Here is a 27,370-nt window from a genome sequence, read left to right as displayed (position 1 = left end):
TTGTCTTTTTCTCCCAGCTTCTCAATTACTCTACCCCCTAACACACATAAACACAAAGAACAGAAATCCTGCATGTATGAACTGCATCTGGTGAAGTTTGCGGGGAATAGTACAGTTGTAGCTCTGTTGTCTTTTTTCCCCCTAGCTACTCAGTTACTCCACTTCCCACCATGCGCACCCTCCCCACCGCCCCACATAAATAAACACAAAGGACAGAGTCCTTCTCATCACTGGCCTGCTCTCTGTCTTTCAGGATCTCCTTTCAGTGGCAGGACCGTTTAGAAATTTCTCACCTGTGCCTCATGTCATACTGGCTTGCTTTTGACTTCATATGTTGACACTGTCAATTTTTAATTTTATTCTGTATTTCAGTGCAATATATACCACTCACTGGAATAACATCTTCCAAATGTACTAGTTCCCCAACGTTTTCTCTATACTAAGCTCTTCCTTAAACCTAGGAACTGAGTCAGTAATGAAACCGATGGTGAATGTAGCCTTTGAACTTAGGTTCACTCTGTTTTTGTTGTGTTTTTAAATTTTTTTTTTTGAGACAGGATCTCACTCTGTCACTCAGGTTGGAGTGCAGTGGCACAGTCATGGCTCCAATAATCCTCCCACCTCAGTCTCCTGAGTAGCTAGGACCATAGGCGTGTGTCATCACGCCTGGCTAATTTTGTTATTTTTGGTAGAGGCAGGGTTTTGCCATGTTGCCTGTGCTGGTCTCGAAGTTCTGAGCTCAAGAAATCCACCTGGTTTGGCCTCCCAAAATGCTGGGATTACAGGCATGAGCCGCCTTACCCAGCTCACCTTATGTTAAATCTGAACCTGTAGCAGTGGCCTTGTGAAATTTGTTCCTACTCATGAAGAATGAGCAATTAAGTAAGGAGAGAACTGCCCATACCACTAGGAGAGCACCATATGTTAGTGGAAACCCAGCCAAGGCACGTCCTGGTCCCAGTGTGCCAACTGTCCCAGATCACCCTTGGTTTTTAAAAAGTAGCACCAGTGCTGCCTCTTCCATCTGGCCTTGGGCTTGGTTCATAGTCCTGTACAAAGAGCATTCACCAGAAACTTGAATCTCTTGTTCTTCCTGAAGCTGACTTCAGGTAGCTCTGTCAATCCCCTATTCACATTTGTGTGGAGAAATGTTAACCTGTACATAACTTCCCCACACTTCTCAAAGTGATTGTGTGTGGCTTGGTGGGTTTGCCTAGGAGGAGCCCAGAGATGGCATATTCTGGTCCAGGCGCGGTGGCTCTTGCCTGTAATCTCAGCACTTTGGGAGGCTGAGGCAGGTGGATTGCTTGAGCTCAGGAGTTCGAGCCTAGCCTGGGCAACATGCCAAACTCATGTCTCTAAAAAACCACAAAAATTAGCTGAGAGAGGTGGTGTGTGCCTGTAGTCCCAGCTACTCAGGAGGCTGAGGTGCAAAGTTAACTTGAGCCCAAGAAGTGGAGGTTACAGTAAGCCAAGATCGCCCCAGTGCACTCTCGCCTAGCCTGAGTGACAGAGCTAAACCCTGTCTCAGGATGAATCTCAGGAGCTTTTCTCACACACTTCATTGTCCCTTTTTTAGGAATGTCGCTGCATTTCCCCATTTTTCTTAATATCCAGATAGAGAATGGTGATTTACTCTGCCTACAAATGTCTAACAGTATGCAGAGGAGTCACAGTTGTTTCCTTTTGAATCTTCTAGGAAACTCAATTTAAGAATAAGGTTGTAGGAGAAAATGACATTACACTCCACTGTGTTGATCAGATTTATGGAGGTAAGTATCTGTTTTCCCTTGGGGTGTTGGCAACCTTTGAGAGTATAGCTGATAATGATGATAATATTTTTATGACCATTTATAATTAAAAAAAATTTTTTCACATATATCATCTTGTTTAAATCTGTTTTATAGATGCTAAAATTGAGATGTATAGTGGTTTATATAGGGTCACTTAGCTAGAGGAGCTTGGATTTGAACTTGGAACCTGTTCTTTCTAATATTTCACACGATGCCATTATATGCTAGATGTTGATCAGACTTTCTGAAATCAGAGTTAGCTGTATAGGTTTTACTTTATAGGCTGCTGTGATTAAAAGGTCTGTTGTATTGCATTAGGATGTCTTTTCTGCTGACTAAACAAGCCTCTCCTGCCAAGCCTCTCTCTGTTCCACTTCTCTATTTTTGTATTCGGGGCATCTTCAGAAATCGTTCAGTGATCATTTATGATATTCTCAAGACTACTAGGTGCTGAGTGGGTCCAAATTCTAGGACAGTGAGGGGGTCTTAGGAGGGGTCCTAGCTGTAAACCCAGGAGCTGACTGTCATGAAAGCATGTCTCTAGTCATTTCCCTTTCATCTTTTATAAGATCAGCTTTCATAGTGGGTTTTCTTTGGGCCACTGGATTCAGTTCTGCCAACAGTGGCCAGTCTGTTCGTTCTTGTGCTTACTCCAGAGGAGTGAAGCACCCTGACTGCTCTCAGAGAGCCAGGGCCCCTGCTGGAAGAGATTGGGCTTCCTTTGGCAGTCACTTAAAAGGCAGGCAGCACATTTCCTCTCATTCTTGGGAAGTATCCCTAGAAATTGATCATCGACTTCGTTTCTTTAGCATTCACTTATTGCTGTGTAACATAATTTCCCTTCCTGATTTCATTGCTGATCTGTAGTGTTTGATGAGAAAAAGAAAACTCTCTTTGGACAACTGAAGAAATACCCTGAGAAGCTCATTATCCACTGCAAAGACCTTCGAGTGTTCCAGTTTTGTCTGAGGTACACAAAGGAAGAGGAAGTCAAAAGGGTAACTAGTTGCATGTGTTTTTAGGTTTTATTTCCCATCAGGTTTTCCCCACTAGCTCTAGTTTTTGCTTACGTTGCATGAAGGTTAAAGGGAGGCTTTCACTCTGTGAACTTGAAATTGGTTGTAATCCCATATTCTTTGATTAGAATGTGAAAGGTAGTTTGATAAAGCATGCCTGTGTATCATCTTGGCACATGGTACCTTTAATACTTCAATTCATAATGTTTTTATTCCTGGAGCCACTAAATGGTGGGAGGTGGTAAACCAGGTCAAGAGGCGGTAGGGGAAAATGAAGGAAGGATGAGACAGCTAAAAGTTTATCCCTATTCTCCCACTTATGACAGTCTTTCCACAAGACAGTAGTGATGGAGAATTCCAACTTCTATGAGTAAATGAGTTTACCTGTGGGAGGTAGTGGTTGTGCATGGAAAGAAGGAAGTATACAGGTCAGATGAGCAAAGCCAAATAATCAGATATGCTTTTGGAGACTAAGTAAACTTAATATCCTGGTTGCCACAGCAAGTTGAGATATGCAGCTGGGTGAACTCAGAAAGTAGTTGTATCAATTTGATATTTGTTGTAATTTCTAAGATTTTTTTTTTTTTTTGGAGACTGAGTCTCTATCACCCAGGCTGAAGTGCAGTGGTATCCAAGATTTCTCTTATTAAGATATTGATCTCAGACTTTTCCCTCTGATGGTATAAATACATCAGGGGAAACCTAGCAGGAGGCCTATTCATGTATATTGTCTTGGCCACAGTGAGTTTGCACACTTAGTGGTAACTCCTTAATTTTCTTTAAGAGAGTGTGGTAGTTCAGTTAGAATAATAAACATGACTGGTATCTATTCTGAGCAAGAAAAGAATAGTATAGATACAGAAAATTTCCTGAGAAGACAGGAACTTCAGTTCGAACAATGGTTTTAGTCACTTTTCCAAATACACTTTAGTTTCACATGGTAGACAAACAAAGTGTGATAGATTGATTTCTTTCCCTTATCTTCCATAAGAAGGTCCTAAAGGCCTCAACAATGGATCAGAACAGCTGTGTCTTGGTTATCATCCGATATCAGTTGTAAGTCTTTGACATGTCAGAGTTTTGGAGTATCTGACTTAATGTGGCACTTATCTTTTTTAGCACTTTGTTTTTGAGAAATTAGACTATGTTTTAAAATTTTCCCTAGAAATTAAGAGTTCTTAGAAAACCTGACAAACGGGGCTGGGCACGCTGGCCAATGCTTGCAATCCCAGTACTTTGGGAGGCCAAGGTGGGTGGATCACCTGAGGTTGGGTGTTCGAGACCAGCCTGACCAACATGGCGAAACCCTGTCTCTACTAAAAATACAAAAAACTAGCTGGCATGGTAGCACATGCCTGTCTTTGCAGCTACTCAAGAGGCTGAGGTGGAAGAATCGCTTGAACCCAGGAGGCGGAGGTTGCAATAAGCAACAAGAGTGAAACTCTGTCTCAAAAATAATAATAACAATAATAGGCCAGGCAGGGTGGTTCACGCCTGTAATTCCAGCACTTTGGTAGGCTGAGGCAGGTAGATCAGTTGAGGTCAGGAGTTCGAGACCAGCCTGGCCAACATGGCGAAACCCCGTCTCTAAAAATACAAAGATTAGTCGAGCATGATGATGCAGACCTGTAATCCCAGCTACTCTAGGTGAGGCAGGAGAATTGCTTGAACCCAGGAGGTGTAGGTTGCAATGAGCCAAGATCGTGCCACTGCACTCCAGCCTGGAGCAGAGTGAGACTCTGTCTCAGAAAAAAGAAAAAAATAAATAATAAAAATTTTTAAAAAAGAAAGAAAACCTGACAAAATGGTAGCGTCCTGTTGATTTGGCATTATTCCAAAAACTAATGTCATAGATACAGATCTCAAATGAGAATTAATGTGTGATCCATTGGAACCCCTTTGGCATGACTGAGAACCTAGACACCTTGACTCTTGTCTCTTAGTGTTTATCTGTCAAAAGCATAACTATATCCATTGTTCAATTTTTTTTAGATTGTCAGTGGCATAATTCATCATACCCAGGCTCCTAAACTGCTTAAACGATTGTTTCTGTTTTCCTATGCGACTGCTGCACAAAACAATACAGGTAAATATCTTCTGGGTTCTAATTTGAGGGTAAGCAGAAGCCTTCCAATTCCCACCTGAAGCCAGTGGGGGAAAACCGATCTATGGGTTGTTTTGTTTTTTCGTGTCTCCTCTACCAGTTGGTCACCCCTTGCTTGAGTGATTCATTCAGATATCTACATTTTCTTTCCTGTGATTTTCTTTTTTTTTTTTAAAGATGGAGTCTTGCTTTGTAGCCCAGGCTGGAGTGCAATGGCGTGATTTCCGCCCACTGCAATCTCTACCTCCCAGGTTCAAGCAGTTCTCATGCCTCAGCCTCCTGAATAACTGGGATTACAGATGCCCACCACCATGACTGACTAATTTTTATATTTTTAGTAGAGATGGGGTTTTTCCATGTTGGCCGGGCTGGTTCCAAACTCCTGACCTCAAGTGATCCATCCACCTTGGCCTCCCAAAGTACTGAGATTACAGGTGTGAACCACTGGGCCAGGCCTCCTGTGATCTTTGTTTACCTTCTTTTAGGTTTGTTTGCTTGCTTTTTGCAAGGGATTGTTTGATTGGTTACATCTTAAGAAAGATTAGATCAAGGTCTGGGTACAGTGGCTCACACCTATAATCCCAGCCCTTTGGGAAGCTGAGGTGGGGGGATCATGAGGTCAGGAGATGAAGACCATCCTGGCCAACATGGTGAAACCCTGTCTCTACTAAAAATACAAAAATCAACTGGGCATGGTGGCGTGGGCTTGTAATCCCAGCTACTTGAGAGACTGAGGCAGGAGACTCGCTTGAACCTGGGAGATGGAGGTTGCAGTGTGCCAAGATTGTACCACTGCACTCCAGCCTGGCAATAGAACGAGACTCCGTCTCAAAAAAAAAAAGAAAAATAAGATCAATATATTATAACTAGGAATATGAGACTATAGGGAAACAAAATTGAGAAACGTTTAAAATAACCATGTTTGTCCCTGGTTTCTTTTTTCTATTTAAATATACTTGATTTTATTTCATAAGACTATAGAGAATTTCTTGCATTCTAGGAAGTTTTTAAACAACCAGAGCATACTTTATAGCAAATATTTTAGGGGGAATGGGACAGTTATACATAAGAAAAGCACATCCAGCAACTAATTTAGTAAGACAAAACTTAAAGTTCCCAGTGTTTTTCATTCAGTTTGGTGAAAAAGAGAGCAATCTTTTAAGAACAAAACTCTGGGTCATCTGAATTAGCCATTAACAATGCCTAGCATTGGATGTGTTTTCACAGATGTCTGTTTTCTTCTTGTTCTTTCACCTCAGTCTGTTCACTTGTTCTGTCCATTATTCTTTTTTTTTTTTTTTTTGAGATGGAGTCTCCCACTGTCGCCCAGGCTGGAGTACAGTGGCGTGATCTTGGCTCACTGCAACCTCCGCCTTATGGATTCAAGCAGTTCTCCCACAACAGCCTCCCAAGGAGCTGGGATTACAAGCACACACCACCACGCCCGGCTAATTTTTGTATTTTTAGTAGAGACAGGGTTTCACCTTGTTGGCCAGGATGGTCTTGAACTCCTCACCTCAGGTGATCCACCCACCTCAGCCTCCCAAAGTGATGGGATTACAGGTTCAAGGACCTGTTCGTTATTCCTTTTTTTTTTTTCTTCAAGACAGGGTCTTCCTCTGTCGCCCAGGCTGGAGTGTGCTGGCATGATCTTGGCTCACTACAACCTCTGCCTCCCAGGTTCAAGCAATTCTCCTGCCTCAGCCTCCTGAGTAGCTGGGATTACAGGTGTGTGCCACCACACCCAGCTAAGTTTTTTGTATTTTTAGTAGAGATGGCGTTTCACCATGTTGGCCAGGCTGGTCTCGAACTCCTGACCTTGTAATCCTCCTGCCTTGGCCCTCCAAAGTGCTGGGATTACAGGTGTGAGCCACCTCGCCCGGCTCCTTCCATTACTGTTAACATGAAGTTGATGTTGAATGATCCTGAGTCCTATGTAGTTTTTGTCAGGGAAGTGGCAGCGTTTTTTTTTTGTTGTTGGTTTTTTTTTTTTTTTTTTTTTGAGACAAGTCTCACACTGTCACCCAGGCTGGAGTGCAGTGACGGGATCTCAGGTCACTGCAACCTCCACCTCGCAGGTTCAAGTGATTCTCCTGCCTCAGCCTCCTGAGTAGCTAGGATTATAGGCACATGCCACTACGCCTGGCAAATTTTTGTATTTTTGGTAGAGACAGGGTTTCACTATGTGGGCCAGGCTGGTTTCGAACTCCTGACCTCAAGTGATCTGCCTGCCTTGGCCTCCCAAAGTGCTGGGATTACAAGCATGAGCCACCATGCCCAGCCTAGCAGTTTCTTTTAAAAGCACACAAGGCTTTGTCATAAGGCTTTCTGGGTAAGGTAGAGTTGCTTTGTCACTATCCGTTCTTTTAGTAAATATGTATTGACTGCTTGCTGTGAGCCAAGCTCTGTGGGTATATGGAGATAAACAGGACTAAATCCCTGCCCTCAAGAAGTGTAAAGTAAAAAAAAAAAAAAAAAAAAAGCGTAAAGTCATATAGGAGAGGAAGCTGAGTGATGTGTCCTCTGTGGAGGCACCCACCCTCTGGGGGTGGGTGGACTATTGGGGGAGAAGCCTGGGCCTTAGTAGATAGTGGAGCATCTGGTAGGCTTAAAGGAGTATTTTGGGCAGAAGGATTGGCGTGTACAGAGATGTAGCTATCTCATAGAGCATGCTGCATTTTGGGAGCTATGGTGATATCATAGAAAAGGTATAGATAGGTTTTGGTGTCCATTTGACCTGTGTTCAAATCCTGGCCTTGCTGCTTTCTAGCTGTGTGATCCTGGGGATGACACTTAACTCTGTTAAGATAAGAAAACCTCTGCTTTATTTTAAAAATAGCAGCATTAAGTCTTGTGAGAACTATAAATTGTTAATGGATGGCACATAAAGTGCAGTCATTAATTGGGAGTTAATTGAGAGTAAAACTGCATATTACTGAGGACGGATTATGCTCAGAGAATTAACACTGACATAAAATACACTTCCCAGTAATTTTAGGTTGAACATAAAATTTGTCCCTTAATTCATTAAGTTTATCTTTGTGAATGACAGATTTTTACTGTAGTTATGTAAACAAGTGCTGATTAACTGGGTGCTGACTTAGAGTTTGTGGCAGTAAGACATATACAAAGATGACTTGTTGATTACTATAATTTGTATAAACATTTATTGAGTGCAAATTTGCAAAATCATGTTCTCCTTTCAGGAATTCTGATTTTCCTTGTATCCTGATTTTTGTTCTGTACCCAGCATAGGACACTTTCTCAGCCTGCCAACGTATGTGGATCAGCATGCCAAAACCCTTACCTCGATCGACCTTGGCAGTTTCATTACTTTCTGGTGGCTTTTTGCGCCAGAGGCCCAGGACATGTATTAATAGCATCTTTCATTCTGATTTAGTTCCACTCTTCTACTTCCTTCCAGTCCTCATTTTTTTTGAGAAGTAAAGGTTATAACTCATAGATGCTAATTGACCAAATAGCTTTTTCATTGAATAGGGGTTTGTAGAGGTGGGTGCTTTGCAATTTGATGCCTTTAATTATTCCCTGGCTTCATAATTCACAAATGTGTTTAGGTTGGAAGGTCCTAAATGCTTATGACATGGCATTTTAGGGAAGGACTTGCTTGTATTGCCTAGAAGATGGCCTACTGTGGTAAATGGGAATGTGATTACTACTTTATATCCATGGGGAATTTTTTTTTTTTTTTTTTGGTGGGATTTGGAGGGGCAGGATTAGAACTTCACAGAAATTTCTTCTATAGTTTCCTGGGTTTGAATCCCAGTTCCATTACTGCCTAGCTTTGTGACATAGGCAAGTTACTTGACCTTTCTGCACCATATCTGTAAAATGGAGGAAATGATCATACCTGTCGTATTATCTATTCTATAGGGTTGTGAGGATTGAGTTAATGAAATGTAATATAGGCTGGGCACAGTGGCGCATGCCTGTAATCCCAGCACTTTGGGAGGGCGAGGTGGGTGGATCATGAGGTCAGGAGTTCAAGACCAGCCCTACCAAAATGGGGAAACCCCCGCCTCTACTAAAAATACAAAAATTAGCCAGGCGTGTTGGTGGGTGCCTGTAATCCCAGCTACTCAGGAGGCTGAGGCAGGAGAATCGCTTGAACGTGGGAGGCAGAGGTTGCAGTGAGCCGAGATCGCACCACTGCACTCCAGCCTGAGCGAAAGAACGAGACTCCGTCGCGAAAAAAAAAAAGGTGTTATGTTCAGAACAGTACCTAGTAAGTGCTATATAAGCACTATTATCATCATCATCATTATTCTTATTTTTGCTATGATCTGGTTTTATTAAAAGGAGCTGGGGTAATTTTTGTAAACGCTTTGTTTTTCCCAGAAGGCTTGGTTTTTTAGATGTGCAAAGACTTGAACTATTTGTGATAGAAGTTGTGTATATACTCAAGACTATTGTGGTACATGTGTAAATACCCAGCAAGCAGTGCTGTGGCTTGGGAGAAGACCAAGGACAGTCTGCTAGTCTGCAAGAGCAGTGTTCCAGGGCATTTTATCCTAGTAGGTAGTGGCAGGGCTGGGTTGGGGATAGAAGTATGTGCCCATAACCATGATTCAGCCCTTGGCTAGCAGGCCCTGATCCTCACCATGGCTATCATCTGTTTATGACCTTCAGTGACCAGTTGTCACACTAGACAAATCCTCTTACAAGCAGTGCATCTTCAAACTGAAGGAGGATTTACATTGAAGAGCCTGAGATACTATTCAAATTAGTTGGCCATCTTATGCACACATTGGCAGGGCTAAAAATATTTTGTCACTTTAGCATTTGTGCCAAGCCTATATTTTAGTGCTTCACATAATCTTCTTGTGTTATATAAATTAACTCATGATCAGATGACTAGAAATGGAGCTATAAATTACTTTTCCAAGGAGTGGAACTCAGTTCCTACAATGTAAAAAGACTGAGCTGGTCAGGTGTGATGGCTCACTCCTGTAATCCCAGCACTTGGGGAGGCTGAGGCAGGTGGATCACTTGAGGTCAGGAGTTTGAGACCAACCTGGCCAACATGGTGAAACCGCATCTCTACTAAAAATACAAAAATTAGCCATATGTGGTGGTGCGTGCCTGTAGTCCCAGCTGCTCAGGAGGCTGAGGCAGGAGAATCACTTTAACCCAGGAGGAGGAGGTTGCAGTGAGCCAAGATGGCGCCACCGGCCACTGCACTCCGGCAGGGGCAATAGAGTAAGACTCCATCTCAAAAAAAAAAAAAAAAGACAGAGACTCAGTCATAATTTTGGAGTCATGACAAAAAATGGAACAAGGTTGGGATTAAGCAATCAATTTATTCTGCTTGGATAAAAATGGGCTTAGTGGAGGAAACCAAAACCTAAGGAGGGACTGTCACATAATGAAAATACCAGTGCTTCATGGAAGGATTTTATTGTCTTTTACATTGTGTTCTTTTAGTCACTGATCCCAAGAACCATACCATAATGTTTGACACACTTAAGGACTGGTGTTGGGAACTGGAACGGACCAAAGGCAACATGAAATACAAAGCAGTGAGTGTCAACGAAGGCTATAAAGTCTGTGAGAGGTAAGCTTTCCATGCTGGGCACATGCTGTACAATTCACCCATTGAAAGTGTTCATTGTTTTTTAGTATATTCAGAGTTGTGCAGTCATTACCACAGTCAGTTTAGAACATTTTCATCATCCCAAAAAGGAACTCCATACCCATTGTCTGTCACTCCCCATTTTCCCTGAATGCCTCTCTGTTCCTCCCCAGCCCTAGACAACCACTAATCTACTTTCTGTCACTATAAACTTGCCTATTGTGAACATTTCATATAAATGGAATCATATCATATGTGATCTTTTGTGACTTGCTTCTTTCACTTAGCATGATGTTTTCCAAGTTTATTTATTTTGCAGCTTGTTATCAGAATTTCATTCTTTTTTATTCCTAATATTCCATACTGTGGATATATTTAATTTATCCATCTATTAGTTGATGGACAATTGGGTTATTTTCACTTTTTGCCTCTTTGAATAACGTGTTTTGGTTTTTTGTTTTTGTTTAAGACAGGGTCTCGCTCTGACACCCATGCTGCATCATGCTGGAGTGCAGTGGTGCCATCTCAGCTCACTGGAACCTCTGCCTCTGCTCAAGTGATTCTCCTACCTCAGCCTCCTGAGTAGCTGGGACCATAGGCGTGCACCACCATGCCTGTCTAATTTTTCTGTTTATTGTAGAGATGGGGTTTCACTGTGTTCCCCAGGCTGGTTTTGAACTCCTGGGCTCAAGCGATCCTCTTACCTCGGCCTCCCAAACTTCTAGACTTACAGGCACGAGCCATCGTGCCTGGCCATGAATGATATTAATATGAACATTCAATTACAGATTTTTGTGTAGATGTATGTTTTTATTTTTCTTGGGTATACTACCTAGAAGTGGACTGCCAGATCCTGTGGAAATTTGTGTTTACCCTTTTGAGGAACTTACAGACTTTTTCACAGAGACGGTGCCATTTTACATTCCTACCAACAGTGTATGAGAGTTTATTTCTCCACATCAATACTAGCTTTTTATTACGTACTTATTTATTTATTCATTTTAAGACAGGGTCTCTCTCTGTCCCCCAGGCTGGAGTGCAGTGGCGTGATCACAGCTCACTGCAGCCTCTACCTCCTGGTATCAAATGATCCTTGCACTTCAGCCCCCTGAGTATCTGGGACTACAGGTGTGCACTACCAAACCCGGGCTAATTTTTGTATTTTTTGCAGAGACTGGGATCTCGATATGTTGTCCAGTCTGGTCTCAAACTCCTGGACTCAAACCATCCTCCCACCTCAGGCTCCCAAAGTGCTGGGATTACAGGCATGAGCTACTGTGCCCAGCCATTCTAGGTTTTTAAAGAAAATCTTAAAGTGTCTCTTAAATACTCAAAAATGAATTTGTATATTTGTATCTTTTTATTGTTGTTGCCATTATTGTATCTCTAAGTGTAAAACTTAAAAAAAGCATGTCTGAATTTATATTGTATATTTTCTTCCCTGTTTTTTTTTTTTTGAGACGGAGTCTTGTTCTGTCACCCAGGTTGGAATGCAGTGGTGCGATCTCAGCTCCCTGCAAGCTCCGCCACCTGGGTTCACACCATTCTCCTGCCTCAGCCTCCCGAGTAGCTGAGACTACAGGCGCCCGCCACCACGCCCGGCTAATTTTTTGTATTTTTAGTAGAGACGGGGTTTCACCGTGGTCTCGATCTCCTGATCTTGTGATCCACCCACCTTGGCCTCCCAAAGTGTTGAGATTGCAGGCGTGAGCCACCGTGCCCTACCTTTTTTTTTTTTTTTTTTTTTCGGAGATGGAGTCTTGCTCTGTCACCCAGGCTGGGGTGCAGTGGCGCAATCTCAGCCCACTGGAAGCTCTGTCTCCCGGGTTCACGCCATTCTCCTGCCTCTGCTTTCTGAGTAGCTGGGACTACAGGCGCCTGCCACCACACCTGGCTAATTTTTTGTATTTTTGGTAGAGACAGGTTTTCACCCTATTAGCCAGGATGGTCTTGATCTCCTGACCTCGTGATCCGCCCTCCTCGGCCTCCCAAAGTGCCAGGATTACAGACGTGAGCCATTGCACCCGGCCTTTTTCTTCCCTTTTATTGAGCACTTCTTTTATTCATTCAACAAAAATTTTTGAGTGCCTACCATGTACTTGGCAGTGTCCTAGCTATTAGAGATGGCAGCAATCAACAGGGCACCTGAAAACCTCTGCCCTCCTAGAGCTATCATTCTGGAGGGAGGAAGATGATGGTAGAATAAAGAAGTAAATTATAACATGTTAAAAGATAAGTGCTGTGGAGAAAAACAGATCCAGCACTTGGTTAGGGAGTGCTGGAGGTGATGATGGGAGGGTCAGTCGGGAAGGTTTTGCATGGTGGGAGTAAGGTTTTGCGTGGTAGCTCGTGAGCATAGGAAAGTGAAGGAAGTGAAAGGCTGAGTCAGAGGACACCCGAGGGAGGAGCATTCCAAGTGAAGGGAGGAATAAGGGCAAAGGCCTGTGTGAGGAACAGCAAGTAGCCCAGGGGTGGAAGAGGAGCAAGCAAAGGAGAGGAGTGGGAGATAATGGGTCCAGAGACTTTGTTGGGAGGACAGTGAGAGGGAGGCTGAGCAGAGGCAGATATGATCTGACCTACATTTTTTGTTTGTTTGTTTTTAAGACTAGAGTCTCGCTCTGTCACCCAGGCTGAAGTGCAGTGGCGCGATCTCGGCTCACTACAACCTCTGCCTCCTGGGTTCAAGTGATTCTCCTGCCTCAGCCTCTTGAGTAGCTGAGATTACAGGCACCTGCCACCATGCCCCGTTAATTTTTGTATTTTTAGTAGAGACGGGGTTTCACCATGTTGGCCAGGCTGATCTTGAACTCCTGACCTCAACTGATCTGCCTGCCTCGGCCTCCCAAAGTGCTGGGATTACACGTGTGAGCCACTGCGCCTGGCTGACCTACATTTTTAAAGCATGACTGTATAATCTGTTTTCAGAAGCTTGAATATTATCATTTTGGAACATACTCCCTAACACCCTATTAACAGATTCATACAACTTTATATTTTTGTGGAGCTCTTTGTATTATGGTTCTGATAGGCCTCTTCAGTAATCAGTTTTGATTTTGATCATTCTCAACATTTACAAGGTTGCTGCCACTGGCCCCCCTCGCCGCTGCCCTGCAGTCCCTTCACAATGTGAGCTGTGGTGATGGTGGGGAAGGGCCTGCCAGGGTCCTGACCCCCACCAAGGACCTCATTATCAGCCACACCCTGTTCTTTTCTCTTTGCCGGTTTTAAAGCTTGAAAGGATAAAGCTAGCCCTTGCTCAGAAAGAAGTTAGAAACCCCTGCTCCTAGGAGATAATAGTTTGTAATAAGATGTTGATACTAACATAAGTTCCCAGAATTGTTTTTAAAAAACATCCTGGCACATACTAATTAGTTGGCGTTTGCATAGGTGTTAGCATGTTAGAAATATACAGGAAAAGCTCTGTGATTTGTTTCCCCCTGGACCACTGTAGTCTCTGCTCCATGGTGTCCCCCATCCACTGGTGCTCCAGCATCCATTCTCCATGTCGCATGCCAAGCAGGCTACTCCACACACCTCTCATGGCACTTGTCCCCAGCTTCAGTGGCTTCCTGCTGTTCTTGGTATAGAACAGAGCCCTCAACAAGCACTCTCAAGGCCCCTCATGGTTTGACTGCAGCTTTGTGTCCCACCCCTCTGGCCATACTGACCTCCCTGCCACAAGTCTTGCCCGCAGGCTCCTGTCTGGAAGTCCTTTTTGCTTCTAGCTGCACAAGTATAATTAACTCCACTTCATCAGTTGGATCTTACCCCAGCTACCACTTTTTTTTTTTTTTTTTTTTTTTTTTTTTTGGAGACTGAGTCTCACTCTGTCACCCAGGCTGGAGTACAGTGGTATGATCTCGGCTCACTGCAACCTCCGCTTCCCAGGTTCAAGCGATTCTCCTGCCTCAGCCTCCTGAGTATCTGGGATTATAGGCGTGTGCCACCATGCCCAGCTAATTTTTGTATTTTTAGTAGAGATGGGGTTTCACCATGTTGGCCAGGCTGGTTTTGAACTCCTGACCTCAAGTGATCTGCCCGCCTCAGCCTCCCAAAGTGCTGGGATTACAGGCTTGAGCCACTGTGCCCAGCCCCAGGTACCACTTTCTTTGCGAGCTTTCCCAAGACTAAGTCAGATGTCCTTCTGAGTTTTCATTGCTCTGTCTGCCCCTCTTCACAGCACTCCCTGCAATGGCAAGTTTGTTGTTATTTTGTATCATTTGGTTAATGTGAGTTTCTGCAGCCTACAGCTCTGTGAAGTTAAAGGATGCTGTTTTTGCACATTGTTATATCCTCAGTACCCAGCCCGGTGGCTGGCTTCTAAGAGGAGCTCAATAAATAGGAGAAAGAAGGAAAAGCCCTCTTTGTGTTTAGAGGGGGACCTGCAGTCAGTCTGGGTAAGAACAAGGAACTATCTACTTCACTTTCCCACAAGGTCAGAGCTGGCTATTTCGGTGCCACAGGTGTCTTCTCTTTCTCATTCTTCTCCTAACCGTTCTCTCATCCCACTTCCCTGTAAACGCATAGGATGGTATGTGGCCTTGTGGAGTGTGTACCACACAGAGGGACCTAGGAAGTGTTTGCAGGCACAGGAAGACATTGCTGTTCTGGGAGGTTGTGCCTGAGTAGATACACAACTTTCCATGAATAAAGTCATCTTGTATTTGCAGGGACTGTTTACTTTGTGTTCTAAACTCATCTTAATGACTGAAATGACTGCTTTCCAAGGAGGGAGGATTAATTGCTTTATCCAATGGGAATCTCACAGTGGGGACTCCATGGAATCCACCTGGAATTAAGTAGTCAGGAGAGGACACCTTCCACACCCCTCACTGACTGCAGGATTCTTCGTTTCTCTACAGCCTTCTCTGCTGGGTGATGAATGGGATATTTGCCAATACATTTGGTTCTTTTTTTTTTTTTGGTGAAAGACTATCTGTAAGAAAACCAACCACTGAACTAATAGTTTAAAATATTCAACCTCACTAGTTGGGGAAGACATGGAAATTTTTTTAAAACCGTGGGGCCCCAGTCCAGCTTTGTAGCATGAGCCACTGAGGAAGGAGCTCAGGATCTGGTTTGAACAACTGCACAGTTGACTGTCCTGAAAAGGTTGAGAAACAGTGGCCTGTTTGTAAGTTACCATCTAGAGCAGTGTGTCTCCGTTTAATGTGTATCTAATCACTGGAGGCTCCTGTCTAATATTCAGAATCTGACTCAGTAGGTTGAGGGAGGCTGGAGCGTCTGCAGTCCTCATCAGCTTCCAGGTCATGCTGCTGAAACTATGAGTAGCAGGATCTTCTGGAACAACAGTGTTCATCCCAACTGCTTACCTGGAGAGCTTTTAAGCTTCTGATTTAATAGTTCTTGGATGGAGCCTGGACATTGGTAATCTTTTAATCTTCCCACTTGATTTGAATGAGCAGCCCGAGTTTTAAGAGCGGTTGATCTGTGGAGAGGTTTTTACTTCAGTGACTACACCTGAAAAAGGGATGCCTTACCAGTCACCCATTCAGGCAGACTTACAATAAATATTTCAAGTGCTTCAGAACTTCAGAAGGCAAACATTCTTCACAGTTTTGATGGTTTGAAGTGTCTTAGTGACCATTAGTTCCCAAACCTGGTTTTCCATCACAATCTTATTGGAACTTTTTTCTTCATTAATTACTTTTAAGATTTCTTGGTTTTGGATTTTTTTTTTGAGACAAGGTCTCGCTGTGTCACCCAGGCTGGAGTGTAGTAGCACAATCTCTGCTCACTGTAACCTCTGCCCCCTGGGCTCAAGTGATTCTCCCGCCTCAGTCTCCTTAGTAGCTGGGACCATAGGTGCCCGCCACTATGCCCGGCTCAATTTTTTATATTTTATATGACTATAAAAAATTTATATCTATATTTTATTTATATTTGTATTTTTATATTTTTAGTAGTGAGGGGGGTTTTGCCATGTTACCTAGGCTGGTCTTGAACTCCTCAACTCAGGTGATCCACATTCTGGGATTACAATGTGAGCTACTATGCATGCCCAGCCCAAGGTTTTTTTTTTTTTAGACAGAGTTTTGCTCTGTTGCCCAGGCTAGAGTGCAGTGGCACAATCTTGGCTCACCGCAACCTCCATCTCCTGGGTTTGAGCGATTCTTCTGCCTCAGCCTCTCAAATAGCTGGGATTACAGGCGCCCACTACCATGCCCGGCTAATTTTTGTATTTTTAGTAGAAACGAGGTTTCACCATCTTGGCCAGGCTGGTCTCAAACTCCTCACCTTGTGATCCACCCACCTCAGCCTCCCAAAGTACTGGGATTACAGGCGTGAGCCACCACACCCAGCCGATGTTTTTTTAAATGCAAAATTTCAAGCAGTATAAAAGGAAAGAAGATATGATGAATTCCCATTTACCCTAAAGTACCCAGACTCAACCGTTATCAACTGATGGCCAATTTTGTTTTCTCTATACCCCCACCTCCTTCACCTTCTCTTGGATTATCTTGTTTTAATTTTTTAAAGACAGGGTCACCCAGGCTTAAGTGCAGTGGCACAGTGATGGCTCATTGCAGCCTTGAATTCCTGGAGGCTCAAGTGATCCTCCCAAGTAGCTGGGACTACAGGTATGTGCCACCATGTCCAGCTAATTTTTTTTTCTTTTTTTGTGGAGGTGGGGTCTCACTATGTTGCCAAGGCTCATCTCAAGCTCCTGGCCTCAAGCAGCCCTCCCACCTTGGCCCCCAAACTGTTGGGATTATAGGCGTGAGCCACCATGCCCAGCCAGGATTATTTTGAAATAAATTCCAAAGTTTGTGGCATTTCATTCACAAATATTTCAGTATATATTTCTAAGAATTAAGGACTCTTTATAAATATAACCATAAGACCATTACCACACCTTTCAAATGTCCCATTAATTTTTTAATATCCAGTTACTGTTCAGATTTTCCCCAGTGTCTTACAATTTTTTTTTTTTTTGAGACAGAGTCTTGCTCTGTTGCCCAGGCTGGAGTGCAGTGGCGCGATCTCAGCTTACTGTAAGCCCCACCTCCCAGGTTTACACCATTTTCCTGCCTCAGCCTCCGGAGTAGCTGGGTCTACAGGCGCCTGCCGCCACCTCCAGCTAATTTTTTGTATTTTTAGTAGAGACAGAGTTTCACCATGTTAGCCAGGATAGTCTCAATCTCCTGACCTCATGATCTGCCTGCCTCGGCCTCCCAAAGTGCTAGATTACAGGCGTGAGCCACTGTGTTCAGCCGTGTCTTACAGATTTTTAAACCATTTCTCTGTCATCTTTTTAATCTTTTTTAAAATTAAGATTCAGTGAGATTGGTAGGTTTGGTAAATTGCTTCATCTGTAGATTTTCAAACCATCATATTTTTCTTGCAATGTGTTGAAGAAACTAGACTGATAGTTTTCCACACCTTAGGTTTTGATGATCACAGCCCCATGGTAATATTTATTTGTTGCTCCATCTCCTATGAACTGATCTACATCACACATGCAGCTTGTATGCAAACGCCATTATTTTCCACTGTAACTTAACACCATAAGCACCTTACTTCTTGTGAGTCTTTATTTCAAGCTTTTTGAGGGAAAGATGCTTACAGATTCTTACAGATTCACAGTGATAGAAACTTAGGCAGTTTTCTTATTAACAGAAACCTGCATCTGCTGCCTAAGAGATGATGTCCCCATGTAACTTTGATCTTTCATTCTGCCATGTCCTACTACTTAACAAGTTGGTTCTTTTTAGAGACTAAATTTTCTCCTATAGAAGTTGAAGTCCCACTGCTTGGGTTCAGGTCCCTGCTTCACTGTATGCTAACTAGTTGTGTGACCAGGGGAGAGTCTTAGCAGCATTGTGTCTCAGTTTCTTTATCTGTAAGATGGAAATAATATTACATATCTCATAGAATTGTTGGGAGGATTAAATGGATAATGTTAAGTAATTAGAACAGTGGTTGGTACACAGTAGCACTTAAATGTTCTTGTCAGAGCACTTGATAAAATGTCTGGGCAGCAACCATCATAATTACTGTTTTTCCTATTAGTTTAACTGAAAACAACACAGATGCTTATTCGGCTACTATATGATGAGAATAATACTCCCAATTTCATAATTCTATGCTTTTAGGTATCGTATTTTCCTATCCCTTCATTTCTGAACAAGGAAACAGACCCAGAGAGGTAGAATAACTTACCTGGGGTTGTACAGAGTCACAGGCAGAGCCACAGTTTGGACTTAGATTCCCCACTGATTTGTCCAGAGTGCTTTATGCCACACCGAGAGCAGCAGTTCCTCTGAGCTGGTTCTCAACAGGGAAATATGGTCCCGTCTGCTTAACGCTTTGCTTGTATTCATCGTATTCATTGAAATTGAGCTTTCCTATTTTGTGAATTAAGTGTTGTACTAAAACTTGATGACGTTTCTTTTTTCTAGATTGCCAGCATACTTTGTTGTCCCCACCCCTCTTCCTGAAGAGAATGTGCAGCGCTTTCAAGGTCACGGCATACCAGTAAGTGCATCTGGGAACCCTAAGAGATGTGGGTCGTGCATTGGTCTATCCTGGCAAAAATGATCCTACTGAAAGCCCGTGGCTTTGGTTCTAGAGTTTGTTTTCAGTCCAAGAGCAATCCAAAAATATCTTAGGGACTCCCTAGAGGAGTCTCTTAAACGTGATTGGGACAGAGTTCTAAAGTTTTCACAAATGCACTTGAGTTTTTAGAAGAGACATTAATGGAGCTTTAAGAGGATCATAGATCTGTCTGGTGTTGAAAGCAAGCCTGGTTTAACACCTAAGTCATTTTGAACCTGAGCCAAACCACACCAAGGGTAGTAGGATTTAAGCTTCTTTTGGCCCACGCCATTAATCTTTGTTCGGGCATGGTGGTGTTTTCTCCCAGAGAAAACATGGAGTGCTTCTTAGTTTTCACAGAATTGAGTGGGATTGGAGCCATATTTAATGTGTCACTGATCAAAGAAAGCAAGACTCTGGCAGTTACTCCAGTTTCTAATTGGCAGTTGGGAATTGCCAGACCTGCAGGGTATTTAGTAAGGAATGAGAATTATAAATAAATGCTGTGCTGTGCGCACAGCTGGTTCACCAAAAGGGTCACTCCCATATGGGTGGAGGTATGGTTAAGCAGGGTCACATGCCCAGAAGCCCTTGGAGGCCACGCAGGTAATGAGTATGACCTTGCAGTGAACCAGAGGCCCTCTGCCTGGTCTAGGGGGACATCTCTTCAGTGCCAGCCAGTATGTGCCACATGGGAATATGAGCCAAGTGTTGCCAGATGTCCTGATTTTTCAGGAGAAGCCGTAGATAACAGATTCTTTTTTTTTTTTAAACGAAGTTTCACTCCTGTTGCCCAGGCTGGAGTGCAGTGGCCCAATCTCCGCTCACTGCAGCCTCCGCCTCCCAAGTTCAAGCAGTTCTCCTGCCTCAATTCTCCTGCTTAACACTCTGCTTGTATTCATCATATTCATTGAAATTGAGCTTTCATATATTGTGAATTAAGTGTTGTACTAAAACTTGATGACATTTCTTTCTTCTAGATCGTCAGCATACTTTGTTGCTGTAATCCCTGAGTAGCTGGGATTACTGGCGCCCACCACTAGGCCTGGCTAATTTTTTGTGTTTTTAGTAGAGACAGGGTTTCGCCATGTTGACCAGGCTGGTCTCGAACTCCGGGCCTCAGGTGATCTGCCTGCCTCAGCATCCCAAAGTGCTGGGATTATAGGCGTGAGCCACCACGCCTTGCCTAGGTACAGATTTTAATGAATATATGCCAGATTCAGATGTTTAAAAGCATGTTTTTGGGCCAGAGTTGGTCACAATGAATAAAATTCATAATTTTTGGTTCTTTATTAAGGACATTCTCAAGTGAAACTTGTTTTCTGCTGGTGTGGCAGTAAAGAATACAGTGAGCATCAGTACAGTTGAGTGGCCCTGCCTTGATTGGTACTCTCACCAGCAATTTTACCACCACTGCTTTTGTACCATCAGTACAAAAGTCACCATGGTACATATGACAAAATTATATCTTAGTATTATTATGAAAATATCTGTGGCCTCTCAGACCACCTGATAGGATCTTGAGACCTCCCAGGGTAGTGTATACTACACTTTGAAAACGAATGCGTTAGAGGAATGAAAATAAGAGTCTCTGTCTTTCAGTCTTTCATAGAGGGATCTAGAAAAGATAGTTTGCTTGCTGGGCAAGGTGGCTCATGCCTGTAATCCCAGCACTTTGGGAGGTCGAGGCGGGCAGATCACGAGGTCAGGAGATTGAGACCAGCCTGGCTAATACAGCGAAACCCCGTCTCTACTGAAAATATAAAAAAAATTAGCCAAGCGTGGTGGCGGGCATCTGTAGTCCCAGCTACTCGGGAGGCTGAGGCAGGAGAATGGTGTGAACCCAGGAGCTGGAGGTTGCAGTGAGCCGAGATCACGCCACTGCACTCCAGCCTGGGCGACAGAGCGAGACTCCATCTCAAAAAGAAAAAAAAGAAAAGAGGGTATGCTCTGTGGGAAGAAACAGAGGTGAATTGTTCACATATATAAGAATAGGCTGCTTCTCCATCCCTGCAGTGTGTGAAATGTAGATGCTCTGCATTCTAGTGAGGCCTTGGGCCTGAGAAGTAGCAAGTGTTCTGATAAGATTTGAGTGAGGAGCCTGAGGCATTACTTTGATAGAAACTGTGGCATGTACAGGGCACAGTGACTCACGCCTATAATCGCAGCACTTTGGGAGGCCAAAGCAGGCAGATTGCTTGAACCCAGGAGTTTGAGACCAGCCTGGGCGACAGAGTGAGACTCCGTCTCAAAAAAAAAAAAAAAAAAAAAAAATTAGTCTGGTAAGGTGTCACATGCCCATAGTCCCAACTACTCTGGAGACTGAGGTGGGAGGATCCCTTGAGCCAGGAGTTCGAAGCTGCAGTGAACTGTGATCGTTCCACTGCACTCTAGCCTGGGCAACAGAGTAAGACTCTGTCTCAAAAAGAAAAGAAAAGAAACTGTGAGAAGGTGTTCTGATTTCATTAGTTATTCCTATATTTATACGTCCCAAAAGTTACAGTGGAGTTTGTGTGAATGGACGGCAAAAAAGTATTACACAAGATGGAATTTGTACATCTACCCAGGAAACATAGAGCCCCCAATCTCTCTCTTTCTCCCTCTCTTTTCTTTTAACATAAAATTTTCATTTGACTGGAACATGAAGATCACCAGAAATGGTCTTAAGCAAATAAAAAGATAATTTATTTTATATTTGGAATGGGTGAAATTACCTACCTTAACCTAGAATACTCAATCCTTTTAAATGTACACAGTACCTCTTTAGCCTCTTGTTTTTAGTTTTGTTTAAGACAGGGTTTCTCAACCTAGGCACTATTGATATTTTAGGCCAGATAATTCTTTGTTGTGGGGGCCATTAAATTCTTTGTTGTGGGGGCCATTATTGTAGAATATATAGCATCAGTACTGCCAGTAGCGTTTTCTGAGGTGCCAGTAGCACCCCTGCCCTGTGAGTTGTGACAACCAACAAATATGTTCAGACATTGCCAAATGTCTCCCCTTGTGGGTGGGGTGGGGGGTACAAAATGCAGGTTGAAAACCCCTGCTTTAGGTGATCTGGACTGTTTTCTGTTTAGCATATGTCTCCTCTGACTCTTAAGAGACTTACAGAAAATGTGACAACTAGGTAATGTGAGTGTCTGTAAGCCCCTCTGTGGCTTGGTCTTTACCTGTTCTTCTTTCTGTCATTCCTATTGAACCTACTCGTATTTACACTTATTCTCCATGCTTATTTTTATTGTTAAGCAGGTAAGAACATCCAACTATTTTCTCTTAAACCATATGTTTAAGAGATTTGCAAAAACACAAAACAATGCCGTTTATCTTCCTATATGTTTTTGGTTGGAAAATGTTATTTACAGTAACAGGTAATTGGTAATTACTGTTTTAAAATGAATTAGTATTTTAAAAGTTTCTCAGTTTTAATTTCTAATGTGGTAAATATCAATAGCTATAGCTTATGTAGACACAAGCTCTTCAGGGTCCTCTATAATTTTTAAGAACATAAAGGGATCTAAGACCAAAAAGTTTGAGAACCACTGATCTGCAAGATTGCACATACATATATTTTCTCTAGGACCTGGCATATAAGCACTCAAATCAATAGTAACAGGTAATTTGCCGTAGGTGAATAGGAAGCTAAGATTGAAGAGATAGTTTGGGGCTAGATTATGAATGATCGATCTTTCGTTCACAGAATCTTTAAAAATTGTGGTAAAATACACGTAACATAAAATTTCCCATAGTGACATTTAGTATATTCTCAATGTGTTGCAACCATTACCACAGTCTGTTCCAGAACATTTCCACGTCTCCATGCTGTCTACCCTGGCTTTTCACCCAGTCTATTCTTTCCTGCCTTCACTTCTTTTCAGGGAAGACCTGTATAATTTGTCAGTTTATTCATGTCCTTGCTGCTATTCTAAAGGCTTTGGCTGCTGTTCTTCAACCCTGAGTATCGTATTTTTTTTTCCTCTGGGGCAAATGAACATTGCTATGGATTATTCAGACCAAACAGCAAACTGTGCTTAACGGGACCTGTGAAAACCACTGGTGATGCTTTGTCCTGCCCAGCAGTATGCTATTTAACTGCTTTTGGTTCCTGTATCATTGTTCTCTGCGTGAACAGGTTTTCATCCTCTTTAAGTTTTTTGTATCATTCTTAACTTCCAGTGACGACCTTTCCCCTAGTCCAGCGGGATCCAGGACAGCGACAAGAACTCCCTCAGCTTCCTTCTATTCAGCCTCCTGTTGTTACTCTCTGGGCTTCTGTTTCCTTCATACAGAATCTGGGTATCTGTCTGGGCTCTTGATTGCCTCGTTTGGAGCCCAGTTCCGTTGGCCTTCCCTCTTCCATGGTTGCCTTTCCCAAGTCTGTTCTGCTGTGTCTGTTCTTGAAGACACCCTTCTGTCTCCCTTAACCTGAGGCACTTCCGTAGTGATCAAGGGGCTGTCTTGTTCTGCCTGTACTGCCAAGCATATTTAAGGAGTCTATACTTGTTTTCGCTACCATTTTGTCTTGCAACATGACTTCTACTCCCCACACACTGTGGACGTTTCCCTCCCAGAAGTCCTTATGCAGTGTGCAGCCCCAGTCCCCCACATGACTGCAGTGTTTGACTCCGATGACATTGTCTTTTAAGTTCCTTCCCTGGCTTTGGAAACACTATACTCCCTTGGCCTGCTGACCTCCTTCATGGTCCTTCACTGCTTGCTTACGCTGCCTTCTGCCTCAGATTGTAGATGTTCTCTTAAAGCTCTGTTTTTGACTCTATTAAGAGAGGGGCCAAATGTCCCTCTCTTAAAATGTACCAAATAATGAGTATTCCTTTTTTTATAAAAACAAGTAAGATTAACAAACTGTGATTCTTGTCTGTGAAGTCACTCATACTAAGAATTCTGGCCCTCACTGTTACCAGAGAGAAATTGCAGCAATAGAAGATTTTTTGCTAAATTTCTGTGAGAAGCCTCTCTGACCAGGAACTTTGCTTGTTTCTATTTACTGTTTCACGCAGATAGTAGTAAGGGAGTTGGCCCTTCACGCCTCACATGAAATGAGACAGTTATGATTGGAAGTTATTACATGTGCCCCAGATGGAAAATGAGTTATAGTTGGAGATCACCAAGGGACTATGCTTTCTGCCCCTTCTGCTCCAGAAAAGGAGATAAAAAGGGTTAAGAACACTTAGTTTCTTAGGACTCACCATCCAGTCATGGCTAAGAGTATCTCCCCCTTTATCCAAGTGAGCTGCGCTAACTAAGGGGGGCACAATGGCCTGGGCACCAAAATTTTACCACCTTAGGCAGAGAGCTGAAAACTGTGTGGTGATTTCTGCATATCACTTAGCATGGCATTGAGAAAGGGAATACACGAGCAGCAAAGGGCCCTTTGATTATCTTAGTGTTCTAACACTTCCGCCTCATCATGAATCTTCAAGTATGGCTTGGCCCCAAGAGGGGAGTTGTTGCTGTTTTCAGTAGTTCCTAAAGCAGTTCTGTGTCGCTCTGTCCTTGCTTTCTGGGTGGGCTCATCATCACCCCCACTGCAGCAGGCCATCAGCTCCCATGTCTAGAGCTCTAGGCCTGTTTTCCTCTCATTTTAGGGGCCTCCTGAATATCTACACATGGAGGTCCTGTTGGTACTAGACAACCAATATGTGCTGATTCCATCACCTTCCCTGGAAATCCCAAACCAGGTTCCCTTTGTGATTTTCTAAGTGCAGTGCACAATATCACCTGGATTGTTTTGCTGATCTCTAACTCTTGGTCTAGGCCACTGCTAGCATATCCAATGCATGGTTTATACCTGGCAGATGAATGGCAAAAAGGTGTCGCCTTTGGGCAGCTGAATTATAAAATGTCTTTCTTTCCTCCAGGTTTACCTTTGAGCCCAGGCCAGTGGCTTGCTCAGCAAAGCAAGGGCTAGACCTTAGCCACCCTCAAGCACTTAGCCAGGCCTTTAAGCAGGACTCAAAGTCCACAACTGTACTCACCTGTCCAACCAGTCTGTCTGGCTTCTCCAATCTAGGCTCCACTGGCAGATTACTTTGCCCCAAGATCCGTTCTAATCTCCTTTTGTTCCTGAAAAACAAACAAACAAAACCCCCCACTGTATCCTGAAAAAAGCCTGAGCACCTTAACCTGTTGCCAAAGCAGAAGAAAGCCTAAACGGCCTCGCCTGCCACTCTTGGTCACTCATGTGACTTCTTTCTCCTTGCCTTGTTTGTGTTGTTCCTTGAAATTTCTTTCTTCTGTTATATAATACATTGTACCTTCTTTTTTATTCCTAAGCTTATTTCCCTTTTGAAACTAAGCTCTGAAGGAAGACACAGTATCTTAGTATCTTTGTGCCCTCTCGCAACCTAATGTAGTGCCTTGCATGTCGCAAGTCTTGAATTCAGTTATGTCAAATAGCCAACATTCCATTCTTCCTCGTGTGGATTTTCTCTAATGAGAGTTGCCCCCTTTTTGCCATCCGTATACAACACAGCCTTTAGAGTCACACTGTGGCTACTTTCTGTACAACTTGGGAAAGTTCTTCCATCTCTCCAAGCCTCAGTTTCTTGCTGTTAAGGGGGATAAATAATTATACCTATCACAGAGAGTTACTATAACAATTAAATGAGTTAATTCATGTAAAATACCTGACATGTAATAAGCTGCACTTGAATGATAGCTACTATCCTAATAATAATAATAATAATGTTGTTGTCATCATCTGGGTTACCAGCTGATGATAAGTCAAAAGGTATATGTTAGACCGTAAGTCTGTGTCTGACTACCTAGACCTGTTTATTTTTTAAAACTAAATCATTCTTTTTTGTTGTGACTAAATACTCCCAGGCTTAATAAAGTTGAGTATGTCCAGCCATTTGATACTGAAGTTACAAATTTCCATGTATGCATTTAAATGCTAAGCTTAAGTGTCGCCTGTTGGGTTGTGTTTATTATATCTGGTAAATCTTTATTTGTTTCTACAGATATGGTGTTGGTCCTGCCACAATGGAAGTGCCCTTTTGAAAATGTCAGCACTGCCCAAAGAACAGGATGATGGCATTTTACAAATCCAAAAGAGCTTCTTAGATGGGTCAGTACTAGTTCTACATTTTGTTCTTGTTCAGTTCGTATTTTCCAAGAAGCAGGGAACAGATCTTAGTAGTATGTCTATTTCTATTTACCTACTGGTAGCTTAGTGCTAGGGGAATACAACTTACAGTGATCGTTTTGAGTTAATTTGAAAGGAGTCAGTATAACATAATAGTTAAGAATGTCACCTGCGTTGTTTTTAGAGGTGCACGCTAAAGTCTTCAGCAGGGAGGTGACATGATGTCTGTAATGTTAACAATTGTCAAATTTAGGTCATGGTACATGTCTCTATACTATTCTACTTTCTGCATGTTTCAAATTAAAAACAAAAAAAAAACAAAAAAACCCAAAGTAGATGAATTAAAAAAAAAAAAAGAAGGAATAGACTCAGAGTTACATTGCCTTGGTCCAGATCATGGCTCTATCAGTTTATAAATTGGATAATCTTGGGCCAGGCAGTTTTACTCTGTGCACCTCCATTTCCACACCCATTGACTGGGAACAGGAGTCCCGCAGCAATTGCCTGGTAGGTGAAGATTAAATGGAAGAATGCCTACTGAGCCCTTAACACAGATTGTGGCACATAGTAAATCCTTAGGCAAAATTTGTGTTTGCTCTTCTAATCTCATATTCCTTTTTGATACCTAGAGTTTACAAGACCATCCACAGGCCACCCTATGAAATTGTTAAAACGGAAGACCTGTCAAGCAACTTCCTATCCCTGCAGGAAATCCAGACTGCATACTCTAAATTTAAACAGCTATTTCTGATAGGTGAGAAGAATACTGAGCAAAAACTTTTGTGTCATGGGGAAAGACATACCAGGCAGATCGGGTGAAAGTTGGTGCCTTTTCCCTGGGTTCCTTAAGGTAGTATGCAGAGCCCAGGGCTGCGATGTCATGGAGCCCGGGGTCTGGCTGCCTTTACCACGCTTCCCTCCTCATCTCTCTCCAGGCTTTCCCCCACTGCCTCCTTATTGTGGCAGTGATAACACGGCCACCCTCCTCTTCTCCCCTTCCTCAGCATACCAGTTGCCCAGTGGTGAGCATTTTGGTTTCTTCCTTTAAAAGTTTTTTATCTATGTAGCATTTATATTTGTTGACTTGCAGTGATTTATAAAGTGAATAATGTTCATTTTCCTGTGTAGACTTTTTCCCAAAGTGGAAATGCTTTAATTTTTCCCCCTGATTGGGAATATACAGTTTCTAACAATATTAAAAGT

At 42.9% G+C, this 27,370-nt stretch overlaps 1 protein-coding gene across 1 annotated transcript in view; it reads left to right on the top strand.

The window, feature by feature from the left end:
- MTMR12 (myotubularin related protein 12) overlaps window positions 1-27,370 on the top strand; it is an 87,462-nt gene that overhangs the window by 40,561 nt on the left and 19,531 nt on the right. Inside the window, exons 4-10 of the mRNA XM_003899536.3 lie at window positions 1,700-1,772; window positions 2,661-2,791; window positions 4,802-4,895; window positions 10,356-10,485; window positions 18,927-19,002; window positions 26,043-26,149; window positions 26,797-26,921. Of these exons, the coding sequence (XP_003899585.1) occupies window positions 1,700-1,772; window positions 2,661-2,791; window positions 4,802-4,895; window positions 10,356-10,485; window positions 18,927-19,002; window positions 26,043-26,149; window positions 26,797-26,921 (736 nt within the window). The remainder of the gene's footprint in view (window positions 1-1,699; window positions 1,773-2,660; window positions 2,792-4,801; window positions 4,896-10,355; window positions 10,486-18,926; window positions 19,003-26,042; window positions 26,150-26,796; window positions 26,922-27,370) is intronic.

Source organism: Papio anubis, chromosome 5 (genome assembly GCF_008728515.1).
Source record: "Papio anubis isolate 15944 chromosome 5, Panubis1.0, whole genome shotgun sequence".
Classification (NCBI taxonomy): Eukaryota; Metazoa; Chordata; class Mammalia; order Primates; family Cercopithecidae; genus Papio; species Papio anubis.
Note: the sequence above shows the minus strand (reverse complement) of the source record. Positions and strands in the feature narration are given on the sequence as shown.